Source organism: Staurois parvus, unplaced genomic scaffold (genome assembly GCF_062004578.1).
Source record: "Staurois parvus isolate SC_StPar_1 unplaced genomic scaffold, SC_StPar_1.0 ptg001008l, whole genome shotgun sequence".
NCBI classification, from domain to species: domain Eukaryota; kingdom Metazoa; phylum Chordata; class Amphibia; order Anura; family Ranidae; genus Staurois; species Staurois parvus.
Genome location: NW_028318804.1, coordinates 724,620 through 737,737, shown reverse-complemented (window position 1 = coordinate 737,737; position 13,118 = coordinate 724,620). Strand labels below are relative to the sequence as shown.

The 13,118-nt window shown below is 42.6% G+C and overlaps 1 protein-coding gene across 5 annotated transcripts in view; it reads left to right on the top strand.

Moving 5' to 3' along the window:
• Positions 1-13,118, top strand: part of HGS (hepatocyte growth factor-regulated tyrosine kinase substrate) — a 41,183-nt gene that overhangs the window by 11,705 nt on the left and 16,360 nt on the right. For 2 of the 5 annotated variants that reach the window (XM_089657519.1, XM_089657523.1), the window contains exons 6-15: positions 185-237; positions 338-406; positions 505-629; positions 2,150-2,228; positions 5,446-5,544; positions 5,635-5,769; positions 5,860-5,898; positions 5,991-6,137; positions 7,838-8,051; positions 12,213-12,385. In XM_089657519.1, the coding sequence (XP_089513645.1) occupies positions 185-237; positions 338-406; positions 505-629; positions 2,150-2,228; positions 5,446-5,544; positions 5,635-5,769; positions 5,860-5,898; positions 5,991-6,137; positions 7,838-8,051; positions 12,213-12,385 (1,133 nt within the window). The remainder of the gene's footprint in view (positions 1-184; positions 238-337; positions 407-504; positions 630-2,149; positions 2,229-5,445; positions 5,545-5,634; positions 5,770-5,859; positions 5,899-5,990; positions 6,138-7,837; positions 8,052-12,212; positions 12,386-13,118) is intronic. The other 3 variants (XM_089657522.1, XM_089657521.1, XM_089657520.1) reach the window with 3 other exon arrangements.

The following is a 13,118-nucleotide window of genomic DNA, read 5'->3' as shown; positions in this document are numbered from 1 at the left end:
ACCCTTCCCTCTCTACTAAAATGTGTTTTTGGTCTGTTTCCCTATTGGTGAGATTTCCCCTTATTTCCTGGTAAGAGAAGAAGTGAGGAAAGATCTGACCAATAGGGACACAGATTGCAATAAAATGAGTTTCTGATGCACACGAACAATCTTCATATATTTCTGTGACTTTTTCCTTCTTTAGGACACAACTTCCCTGAGTTCAAAGAGAGTGACGCCATGTTTGCTGCAGAGCGAGTGAGTGCATTCCAAATTATCACTTTTCTTAGGTCTTAGGTGGGAAATGTAGCAGTGACGGGTGAAAGCTGAATCTTGACAGGTTCTATTTATTCTGTAGGCTCCCGATTGGGTAGATGCCGAGGAGTGTCATCGCTGCCGCGTTCAGTTTGGAGTCGTCACGCGGAAGGTAGGTGTAGCATTTGTGTCTTTTTGTTCTGTTGCCTCTTTTTTTCCCATCTGCTCAGTATATCTCTTTTATCTCAAATTAATTTTTTTCCCTTGCAGCATCACTGTAGAGCCTGTGGTCAGATTTTCTGTGGGAAATGCTCTTCAAAGTACTCCACCATCCCCAAGTTTGGCATTGAGAAAGAAGTACGCGTGTGCGAGCCTTGCTATGAACATTTGAACAAGTAAGTGCCAGAAGTTAAGACAATAGCTGCCATTTAGTTTAACCACTTCCAGTCCGGACACTTTCCCCCCCCCCCTTCCAGTCCGGACACTTTCCCCCCCTTCCAGTCCGGACACTTTCCCCCCCTTCCAGTCCGGACACTTTCCCCCCCTTCCAGTCCGGACACTTTCCCCCCCTTCCAGTCCGGACACTTTCCCCCCCTTCCAGTCCGGACACTTTCCCCCCCTTCCAGTCCGGACACTTTCCCCCCCTTCCAGTCCGGACACTTTCCCCCCCTTCCAGTCCGGACACTTTCCCCCCCTTCCAGTCCGGACACTTTCCCCCCCTTCCAGTCCGGACACTTTCCCCCCCCTTCCAGTCCGGACACTTTCCCCCCCTTCCAGTCCGGACACTTTCCCCCCCCTTCCAGTCCGGACACTTTCCCCCCCCTTCCAGTCCGGACACTTTCCCCCCCCTTCCAGTCCGGACACTTTCCCCCCCCTTCCAGTCCGGACACTTTCACCCCCTTCCTGTCCAGGCCAATTTTCAGCTTTCAGTGCTATCACACTTTGAATGACAATTGCGCGGTCATGCAACACTGTACCCATATGAATTTTTTAGCATTTTTTTGAGACAGATAAAGCTTTATTTTGGTGGTATTTATTCACCGCTGGGATTTTTATTTTTTTTGCTATGTAAATGAAAAAGTCCAAAAATTTTGAAAAAAAAAGTGTTTTTCTTATAAAGTTTTGCAAATAAATAATATTTCATCATGAATCTTGGCCAAAATGTATTCCGTTATCTTTTTAGTAAAAAAAAAAAAAAAACAAATTAGTTTATAACCAAAAAATATAATTTTTAAACATTTGTTTTTACTTTTTTTCATATTATTTGTTTTTGTTTTGTTTTTCATACTGTCACCCTAGCAGTACAGTGTCACCATGGTGACACTGTACTACTTGTGGGGGATGATGAATTTTTAATTTTTTTTACCCTGATTGCTGTTACACCCATAAAGGCTGTAAAAGCAATAATTTCTCCTCTCTAGCTGCATTCTTGAAGCCATTGAGAACTACTGTGTGAGCTGTGATTGGTCACAGCTTGTCACATGGTACAAGGTTGTTGTGAATCGCCTTGTACCATGTGACCTCTGTGATCATTCACAGATTTCATACGTAGTAAGCAATGATGTCAGAAGTGACATCTTGCTTACTACTCTGCATGTGATCACTGATTGGCCAATCAGTGATCACATGATCTAGACCTCGCACAGAGGTCCCGTCCGATCGGTGTTCCACTGTGTCCGGAGGACACAGCAGGCACTGGATTGCGGTGCTGCGCGCTCCCAGGGAGCGCGCACAAGCAGGGTGCGGGGAGGCCGTTTATAAACAGCCACCCTGCACTGCCACCGTCCGGCCGTTCATATACAACGACTGGACAGGAAGTGGTTAAAGTACAAGCACTGAATTTTCCTTGGGTTTTAATTCTCAAAAGCAGTCATTGGCCCATGTGTTTCACTAAACACACATTATCTTGTTGCAGAAAGGGAGAAGGAAAGTCCGCCACCAGCGTTGAACTACCCCCAGAATATTTGACCAGCCCTCTATCTCAGCAATCACAGGTGAGAGGAACAAGTCACCTCTGTGGATTTTTGATTGAACCTTTTCAGAGTATCCTTTTTAAAAGAGAGCTGAAATCTGATGTTATAACAAAGTTCTTGGTCACAGGGATGCATGCAATGAGGTCTTCCCTTTAGAGTTCCATCCACTACAGAGCGTGTTCTATGTCTACTAAAAAGACGAAGGAGCCAAACAAAATGCATTGGGGGAGGTTTACTAAAAGTGAAGAGTGCAAAATCTGGTGCAGCTCTGCATAGAAACCAATCAGCTGAATTTATACTCTGCAGAGTTCAGCAAGGAGAGCTCTGAGAGCTGATTGGAGGGAAGAGACACAACCCCCTCCACATTAACAGAGCTGAGGCTGTTAATCTGCTGGAGATCCCTCCCCTGTCACCATTTTCCTCTTGGTGTCAGGAAAACTTGTCAGAAGTGACTCATGCTGATAGCAGTGGAATGAAGCAGCAGAGAGAAATGGCACTTTAGCTGGACACACACGGTTCGAATATCATCTAGTTCAACAGTAACTGGCTAACATTTGGACAATGTGTTCCGCTGTCCTTCCGACAGTAGCTGGTCTAAGGACCATCTTTTGTCGAAGGGACATGCTGGAAAACCAGCATCCCATCAGCGCTCGCAGCAAATGGTTGTGAGTTCTGATTAGTATGTTCTGGCTGGGGTCCCCCTGTCCGAATACGACGGGAGAGATAGCAGTACTAACATCACTTAGTACAGCGATTTCTCAGTTTTTTTTGTTTTTTTCGTTGAGCCCGTCGGGTTGAATGAATAAAACATGAATGTATGTAACAGGCATTAGTGCTCTGAATTGAGACAAGTACACACTATAATTAAGTAGAAAACCTGCGCTTGGAACTTTGCAAATAAAATTAGCAGCTAACACAGTAAATAGGCGAAAATAAACAAACTAAAAACACTTAGCGTAGCGCTTAAGATAGTAATTAATATTAAAAAAAATATTGTCCAAATCCCCACAAGAAAAGGATAATGGTGAAACAATATAGTACATTAAATAAAGTCTGTACAAAATTCATCTGATCCAGTAGTGATGGTGCCGAGTGAAACCAAAAGCCGGCAGAAAGAGAATCCATCACCTTTCACCCAATCATTTGGCCTCTTACCGGAGAGTTTGACCAGCCGAAGGATTGGTCAAAGAAAGCAGATAACAAGCCCAGCAGATGAGTCCAGGACTCCCAGATGGATCTCTCCAAAAATCAGCATGAACAGGGGACTTCTCACTAAACAATGAGGTCTAGGATGGCAAATACTTCTCCACACAGTAGACACCACATAGGGAAAAAGTATAACCCCTCATAGTGTAGTATTTGACTGAAGAATGCAATTTATTTAACCCCTTCATGCCTAAGGGTACAACAAATCGAAATGCCTAAACACAATTTTGCAATGTTGACCTGTGTTAGTAAAACCGTACATATCATCACTACTACTTTGTACATCCAGGTGGATTATACCTTGTTTTTTTCAGGACAGATTGGGCTTTCATTTGGTGGAAAATGGTAATGGATATCTCCTGATTTTATTATCAAAGGAAAACTGGCCCAAAATAGTAAAAAAAAAACAAAACATTATTTTTTTTCTATTTAGCTGTATGTTTCTTGGTACTATTATAACCTAGCACCAAAGAACAACCCAAAATAAATTCTCCAGCTCTTGACGATCGCAGCGATACCATATATGTGTATGTTATTTGTTGTTTGTACCCGTAGTACAGCCCAGAAACAATAGTGCGCATTTTGTTTTTGTCCTTTTTTTTTTTTACCTAAAACACACCAATTTTTTTTTTAAATCCTGACCTTGACTTTTGACCCTGACCTTGACCCAAACACTTACCCTGGCACTGAACTAGATCATACCTTGATCTAGGTATTTTTTCTTTATTTTTTTATATTTCTTTATCTTTTTTTAACAAACATTTTTTTCCCCCTCTATGCCAGGAGTTCGAGCGATACAATGTATCTCTCTCCTCCACTCGTAGAGAGAGAGAAAAAAAAAAAAACAAGAGGCATGCTGTACAGTGACTGATGACTGTGATAGCCAATCAGAGGCTATCACAGCAATTATATGAACCGGAATCAGGGGTCCCGATTATTAGAACGGGACCCGGTGCTCTCAGTGACATCACGGTCTTTGTGCTGGGAGCGCGCCCCCAGCAGAAAGACAGGTATGCAAATATGCGGTCCCATGGAAAAAAGCCCAGTTCTGTGAGGCTACATATTTGTGTTATGTCAGCATCAAGGGGTTAACTAATGCACTTACAATAGCAGGGATAAAAATCAGCAGGTTTGAATGGTGTTTCTAACCAACAAGATGACCGCGGCGCGCGGTGATGTCACGCGTCATAGCTCCACCCTACGTGTTTCGTCACACAAAGGACGCCAGGGGCATGGTCAATATGTGACATCGCACCTAATAAGTAGGAACGGGAGTCCACCCAGCCCAACCTCAATTGCGCTCCAAATACCGGAAACATCACCAACAAACAGGAAGTAGAATCTATCGGCTTAGGTCAAACTGGTAACAAACCATTAGCTGCGCTCCAAATACCAGAGCAGGACCACAGGTCTAGAGGACTCCGATTAAACCAGGTATAGAGGTAATTTAAACCGTCCCACGGAATAAACAACTGAAAACACGAATAGCAAATAAATAGTACATTTAAAAAAAAAGAATAAAATTATTTAACATCACAAACAAATGGATCTCATAAATAATGTACTGTATAAAAAGCACCTACGGACAGCGCCATCGTGTAATGAAAACAATAAATACACTACATTTACAAATGATAAAAAACACTATGATATAAAGGGGTCCCTCTGTCAGAACACAAAGGCACGACGGGAGAGATAGCTGTACTAACATCTCTTAGTTTGTTGTTGAGCCCGTTGGGTTGAATTAATAAAATATGAATGTGTGTAACCGGCATTAGTGCTCTGAATTGAGACACGTACACACTATAGAGGAATATGCTTTGTTCATATTTCATGTCTGAGGTTTACAACCACTTTAAAGCTTTTTGTCTAATTTACCCCATACATGCTTGGAATACAATTATAGCTACACTTAGACATACAGGTTAAAGCTGACAATACAACAACAGCTTGACACAAACATATCAGTGTGCAATGGGTATTTTTTTTTTGTCAGTCCTGCTTTTTATATCTCTGAATGTTCTGTATTTAGATGCCGCCCAAGAGGGATGAAACTGCTCTGCAGGAGGAGGAGGAACTGCAGCTGGCTATCGCTTTGTCACAGTCTGAAGCTGAAGAAAAAGAAAGAATGGTAAGTTGCCTTCCTTTCACTCAACAGCTTGGAACATATTCTTCTACTGTTATTGTAAATGGATATCATACCGTGCGTTTTGTGATCTAGGGGCCCTCCCCTAATGCAGGTGGTTCTGGTCTTCACTTGCAGAGACAAAAGAACACATATGGCATGTATCCAAAGGCAGACCCAACCCCTGTTACATCCTCTGCCCCTCCAGCCAGTACTCTCTATTCCTCTGTGGTGAGTATTCTCATGACTATTACTAGCAGATTCCCTGATTTAATCATTAAAGGGTATTACATCTTATATTTTTTTTTCCACAACTTTTAGAATTCTTCTGCTCCGCTTGCTGAAGAAATCGACCCAGAGGTAATAAATTATAGCATTACTATGAGACTTATTATTATTTATTTCTTTTTGTGCTTTCCGCTATGATCAGTCTCATCTGTCTTTCTGTGTAGCTTGCCCGCTATCTAAACCGCAATTACTGGGAGAAGAAACAGGAGGAGGTGCGGAAGAGCCCCACCCCGTCCGCTCCAGTACCAACAAGTGAGCCTGTGGTGCAGGTGGCTGAGGTGCCACCAGTGAGCATGGTCAGTGTTATGGAGGTAAGAATCCTGTTTGTTTTTAGCTGAGCTCATTAGCCTTTCAGGAACTTGACTTGTTTATTGGCAACTGAACACATTCCCTGAATGTTATAGAATGTTACACTTCAAGTGGAAATCCAGCTTACACCTGAGTAGTTTTAAAACTGTCCCTTCCCCCCTCCTAACACCTATGCTAACTAACCTGTTTAACTAGTTTAGCTCTTGGGTCATACTATGCATGTCCAAAGATTGAACTATTAATCACAAGCTGATGGTGGTTTCTCTTTAGCTGGCTCCCAGCTTGAAAGTGATGAGGTGGCTCCATAGCCGCTGGTCACTTTCTCAGAGCTGGGAGCACGGTGCCCCCCACTCTCACCCATGGTTCCTGGGCTCTCCTGCTCATACCGGGAGCCCGGGAACACAACCACTAGCTTTAGAAGACAGAGCTATGTGAGCGATACCTCAATCTTCCATATAAACAATGAAGCCGGAAGCGATGATCATTTCGTCACTTCTGGTTTCAGATCCACCATTTCCTTGCCAGTACAGCCAGAGGACATGCCTAACCCCATTGATCTGTGCTTGGTTAGATGGTGTGAAAGGCAAGGAGGACATTGGTTTTCTATTAGACCCCCAATGTCGCCATAAAGAGTACTTGTCACCTGCCCAATGCTATCATATGGACGTTTATTAACCCTTTGTCATAGCAATCAAGAAAAATAAATAAAAGAAAATCACAGCCAATCAGAGGGTCAGGGGTCATGCAGCCTCATAGGACAGTCCTAGGGGAATGAAAACTCCTACAAGCTTTAACAAGTGCTCGGCTGGACACTGATAGAAGTCACAAGACTGCTGTGTACTGCTGATGAGAAAAAGTATTTAGCAGTTTATATTTACTAAAATCATTGCATTTCCATGTTCTGTGGGAGACCAGATATAGTAAATGCAGGGTCCAGGGAGACCGGATAGAGTGAATGCAGGGTCCTTGGAGACCAGATATAGTGAATGCAGGGTCCGGGGAGACCAGATAGTGAATGCAGGGTCCTTGGAGACCGGATAGAGTGAATGCAGGGTCCTTGGAGACCGGATAGAGTGAATGCAAGGTCCTGGGGAGACCGGATAGAGTGAATGCAAGGTCCTGGGGAGACCGGATAGAGTGAATGCAAGGTCCTGGGGAGACCGGATAGAGTGAATGCAAGGTCCTGGGGAAACCAGATATAGTGAGTGCAGGGTCCTGGGAGACCAGATATAGTGAATGCAGCGCCTGGGGAGACCGGATAAATTGAATGCAGGGTCTTGGGTTTAGTAACACTTTAAGTAAATTTATTGCCAAAAATGAAGATTTTTCCATGTGTGCCACAAATTTAAAAACATTTGTTCAGAACCCAAACTTTTTAAGAAAGATCTTTTATACTTGCCTATTTTCAGGTCACTTTGGTCTAGCCATTTAAGCCAGCTCCCCTATGTCAGCCAGTGCAGCTTCAGAGGAGAGAAGGAAGCTCCGGCAATGGATGGACCATTGATGTGATTGGGCGATGTTACTATTCAAGGCTTTACTATCTATTGTCGGAGTGCTCTCTCTTCCCTAAAGCTGCGCTGGCTAACACAGGAGCCGTACTTTTAATGCTGGTTAGGTGTAAGCTAACTGTAAGTTTTAATATTGTAAACCATTATTCAATTGCTTTATTGGTTCTGGACTGAACTATCTCCCATTCCTCCAGCAGCAGTACCAGAATGGCGAGTCTGAGGAGAATCATGAGCAGTTCTTGAAGGCGCTGCAGAACGCTGTCACCACTTTTGTGAATCGCATGAAAAGCAACCATATGCGTGGCAGGAGCATTACCAATGACTCGGCTGTGTTGTCCCTCTTCCAGTCTATTAACAACATGCACCCGCAACTTCTGGAGCTGCTCAACCAGCTGGATGAGAGACGCTGTAGGTTTCAGGGACAATGTTGTATACGCTTTGCTATGTGATTGTGAGTTTGATTCATTATATAGCTTGGTGATGCTGCATAGGAGTCTGGGTGAGATGTGATGGGATTACGTTACATGACTATATTGTGGTTTTGCTCTTTTCTTTTTTTTTCTCTCCCTCTGAAAGGCATACTACACCTTTTGAGACCCTGTTTCCTGTTACATCCATATTTACATTGTAACATGAAATATAGTTGCATTCTCCAATCCCCCACCCTCAAGCTGCTCCCCCACTTAATTGATTCACAGGGTGCTTGTCCCTGCAGACATCTGTTCATAGGAAAGTCTTAACATCCACAGGCATTTGCGTCCCTTTGCACCACAGCAGAGGGACTCAGATTGTGACACACAGTTGCAGTGACATTATTACACTTGATGTCTTTTTTTTTTTTTACTTTTTCCAGCCCCACAAAGATGATCTATACTTCCATACGATCTGGGGCTGGTGCATTGCACCTGTGATGCACGAATGCAGTACTCTGCAGACTTGAATTTAAAAATGTAATAAATGTACATTATTTATTACAGGTACGTATATAGCGCCTTCAGTTTGCACAGCGCTTTACATATATATATATATATATATATATATATATATATATATATATATATAGTACATTCAGATCAGTCCCTATCCCTCAAGGGGCGTACAGTCCAAGGTCCCTGACTCACATTCATACATACACATACTAGGGACAATTTAGACAGGATACAATTCACCTACCAGCATGTCTTTGGAGTGTGGGAAGAAACTGGAGGACCCAGAGGAAACCCATGCAGGCACAGGGAGAACATGCAAACTGCAGGCAGGTGGTGCCGTGGTTGGGATTCAAACCAACGACCCTAGTACTGCCAGGCGGAAGTGCTAACCATTTAGCCACTGTGCTGCCCTGTGCTACATTTTTTATTTCATTAATTTTGTTGAATTTATTAAATTTTTGCAATAAGTGGACTATGGGATACAGAGCAGATCTCCAGGGTATAAGTCCCTGTCTCTGGGGATAATAGAAATTAAAAAAAGCAGAAGGATAGCCTCCAACCTTAAGCAGATTTCTATCATTCTGAGTTTCAGCAACTTCTAACCTGGCTCAGAAGTATTTCACCCTGGCTCATGGCAGTATCACTGCAGGCTCAAAATACAAAAACATGTTGCGCTCCACTAATATACGATTAAATTAAATGTGATATGCTCCAAAAATATATAAACCATATATAATTCAAAGAAATATATATAAAAAAATATAATTTTTTAAGTAGCATATGTGAGTCCAGTTTAGGTATGTAATTCTACTGCAAATCCATGCTTATTTCTACAACACAATCCGTGAAAAATACTAAATTATAAAAATTATATAACAAATTGTGTAAAAACAAAAGTCCACACAGTAATTTTTCCTCATGTGCTCCTTCACCAGTGTGCGCTCACCTGATTACTATGACTAAACCGTTAAGTGAGGTCAAAACCAGCTTGTTTAATTAAGCACACAACCTTTAATGGTTATTTATTGATTTTTTTATAATTTTTATTTATTCACCTTAGGAAGTATAAAATACACCATAGTAGCTCACAAGAATCACATTTTTATATTTATCACTGCAGGGTCACCAAACCAGAGGTTCGCTGACAAAAGCTCTTCTTAGTGCTGTTTTGACTCTCATCATCATCCAGATCTGGAGATCTCAGCTAGGCTTTTGACTCCAAGCCGCCTTCTCTTGGTAGAAATACCATGCGTACTGAGGTCCCTAGTCTGCTGTCTTAGTCTTAGGACAGTTGGCTGCTCTGCTTCCTTCTGGTGGCCATGGGGTTCATTCTTGCGGGTTGCATGTCTGTTACTGTCCTCTGGCAGCTGTCTAGTTATCCATTAGGTCACAGGTGTCAAACACAAGGTCCGCGGGCCAAATCTGGCCCTCCAAGCCATCCAGTGTGGCCCTTGCACCTCTCCTGCAGGTACCACCTTTTCTCCACCCCCACCTTCTCAACAGTCGGCAGCAGAGCGGAGAATAGAACTCCTCTGCCAAATCCTGCACCTCTCAGTGTAGCTGCAGCACCCCCTCATCTTTGCCTCCCCTGGTCTCCAGCATTCAGCAGGCTCTGGTAACTGACTCCACTCCTCCACTGGTCCTCCTCCAGACCCTGCACTTTCTGCTTTCCAGCTCTGCCCCCAAAGGGGGTGCATGGTGATTTTAGGGATGGTGTGGGATTCTTGACATCTGATGTAAGGGGGGGGGGGGGGGTGGGATGCTCTGGACATTTGGTCTTACAGATACAACCGGCCCTTTGAGGGCAACCATAGTGCTGATACGGCCCACGATGAAATGGAGTTTGACACCCCTGCATTGGGTTCTGTTTGTGCTTCTGGTCCTGTTTGCTGGTGGCTATGATGACCTTTTTAGAATTTGTGTTGGCACAGCAGACCCAGTAATTCTACTTGACAGTGTTTACATGCAGCACAGGCTGTTACTGACAGAATTATAATATATTTGCCCTGCACTGAACACTGATGACATTGTTTGCTTTGAAAGAGTGAACATGTAGTAGGTGATGTGCCTGACTTGCAGATGTACCTGGATTGTAGAGTTTAGTTTTTGAACATCTACTTATATGGTGTTAGGTATTGTAGGGTAGTGTAGTTGACTGATGAAAGTAAAACACTTTGATTTGGGTGTGAATACCACTGAGCAGGGTATCAGTAAGTTTGCTATGTCATTCGGTATGGAGAAATTTTCTATTACATTCCTGTATACTCCATGTTAGATGTGTCTTTAGATTTCATGACATACAGCTCTGGCCAAAAGTTATGAAAATGACACAAATATTAATTTACCCTGTCAAGGAAACATGTGCAGTCATCATTGCTTTGAACAAAAATGGATTCACAGGCAAGGATATTGCTGCTACTAAGATTGCACCTAAATCAACCATTTATCGGATCATCAAGGAGTTCAAGAAGAAAGGTTTAATTGTTAAGGCTTCAGGGCGCCCAAGAAAGTCCAGCAAGTGCCAGGACCATCTCCTCAAGTTGATTCAGCTGTGGGATCGGGGCACCACTAGTGTAGAGCTTGCTCAGGAATGGCAGCAGGCAGGTGTGAGTGCATCTGCATGCACCGTGAGGAGAAGACTTTTGGATGATGGACTGGTGTCAAGAAGGGCAGCAAAGAAGCCGCTTCTCTCCAGGAAAAACATCAGGGGCAGACTGATATACTGCAAAAGGTACAGGGATTGCACTGCTGAGGACTGGGGTAAAGTCATTTTCTCTGATGAATCCCCTTTCTGATTGGGGCATCTGGGAAAAAAAACCTTGTCCGGAGAAGAAAAGGTGAGTGCTACCACCAGGGTCATGCCATCCTGAGACCATTCATGTGTGAAGTTGCTTCCCAGCCAAGGGAGTGGCCTCACTCACAATTTTGCATAAGAACAACCATGAATAAAGAATGGTCCAAAAACATCCTCCAAGAGCAACTTCTCCCATCCATCCAAGAACAGTTTGGTGAGGAACAATGCCTTTTCCAGCATGATGGAGCACCTTGCCATAAGGCAAAAGTGATGACTAAGTGGCTTGGGGAACAAAACATCGAACATTTGGGTGCATGGCCAGGAAACTACCCAGACTTTAATGCCATTGAGAACTTGTGGTCAATCCTCGAGGCGGGTGAACAAAAAAAAAAAACCCACAAATTCTGACAAACTCCACACATTGATTATGCAAGAATGGGCTGCCATCAGTCTGGTTGTGGACCAGAAGTTGATTGACAGCATGCCAGGGCGAATTGCAGAGGTCTTGAAAGAGAGAGGTCAATACTGCAAATACTGACTCTTTGCATAAACTTAATGTAATTGTCATTAAAAGCCTCTGACAGTTACTAAATATAATTACAAGCATTTCATAACATCTGACAAAAAGATCTAAAAACACTGAAGCGGCAGACTTTGTGAAAATTAATATTTGTGTCATTCTGAAAACCTTTTGGCCATGGCTGTATGCTTGGTATTTGACTTTAGATATTTAGGATTTACACCCATATGTACCAACAGATGTCTTGGAGTCGACAATATCAGCCTGTTTGTCTAGCAAAATAAAGTGTAAGAGCTACACTAACATCGTAACATGTTTTTCCACAGTGTATTATGAAGGTCTTCAGGACAAGCTGGCCCAGATCAGAGATGCCCGTGGGGCTCTGAATGCACTACGCGAGGAGCACAGAGAAAAGCTGCGACGAGCTGCAGAGGAGGCTGAGAGGCAACGGCAGATACAGTTGGCACAGAAGCTGGAGATAATGAGGCAAAAGAAACAGGTAAGACGCAATGGCCGCTGGGTTTCTATATGTGTTGTATGCAGGGTGGATTTGATTTAAATCAAACTGATTTAAATCACGATTTAAAAATCACTAGTCAGTAAAGCTTGATTTAAATCCTAGTTTTCTACATAAAGACTAATTCTTGCTGGTATTACTTTAATATGCAAGTAGATGAAGATTTTTAGAATAACAACTTTTCATATTAGTTTTTTTATCCCCAGTTTAATAGGTTAATCATTCATATTTGGACAACTTTTCTGTTGTACTTAGGAAGGAGAAAAATAATCATTACCTTAATAATAACAATTTAAATAGATTTATTCAACTGAAACAATAACATTCCAGCATATGTGATTTGCTTAAACATCCATGTTTGGTAACTAATTTGGTTAAACAAAATATATATATTTGAAGAAACGTAGACTGTCAGCCCCTTCCTCCTCACACTTAGTTTCACTTTCTTCTTGTGCAGATCTATTCCACTCCAAACAATCAGAAAAATATTGTTTCTATTCTATTCACTGAACTTCTTGAAACTTAGCACTGAAGGGGTTGATTCTGTATTCATAGGTTTGTAGAAGTTAGGATGAAGGTCTTTTTCTTAACTCTGTTCATGTTATAACATTTTTGCTGTGAAGAAGAGGCATGTGATCTCCGCTGAGTCAGATTCAGTTTTGAGAACTGCAAAAGTAAACCAATCATCTGTGATAATATCTTGTAGGCAGAGAAA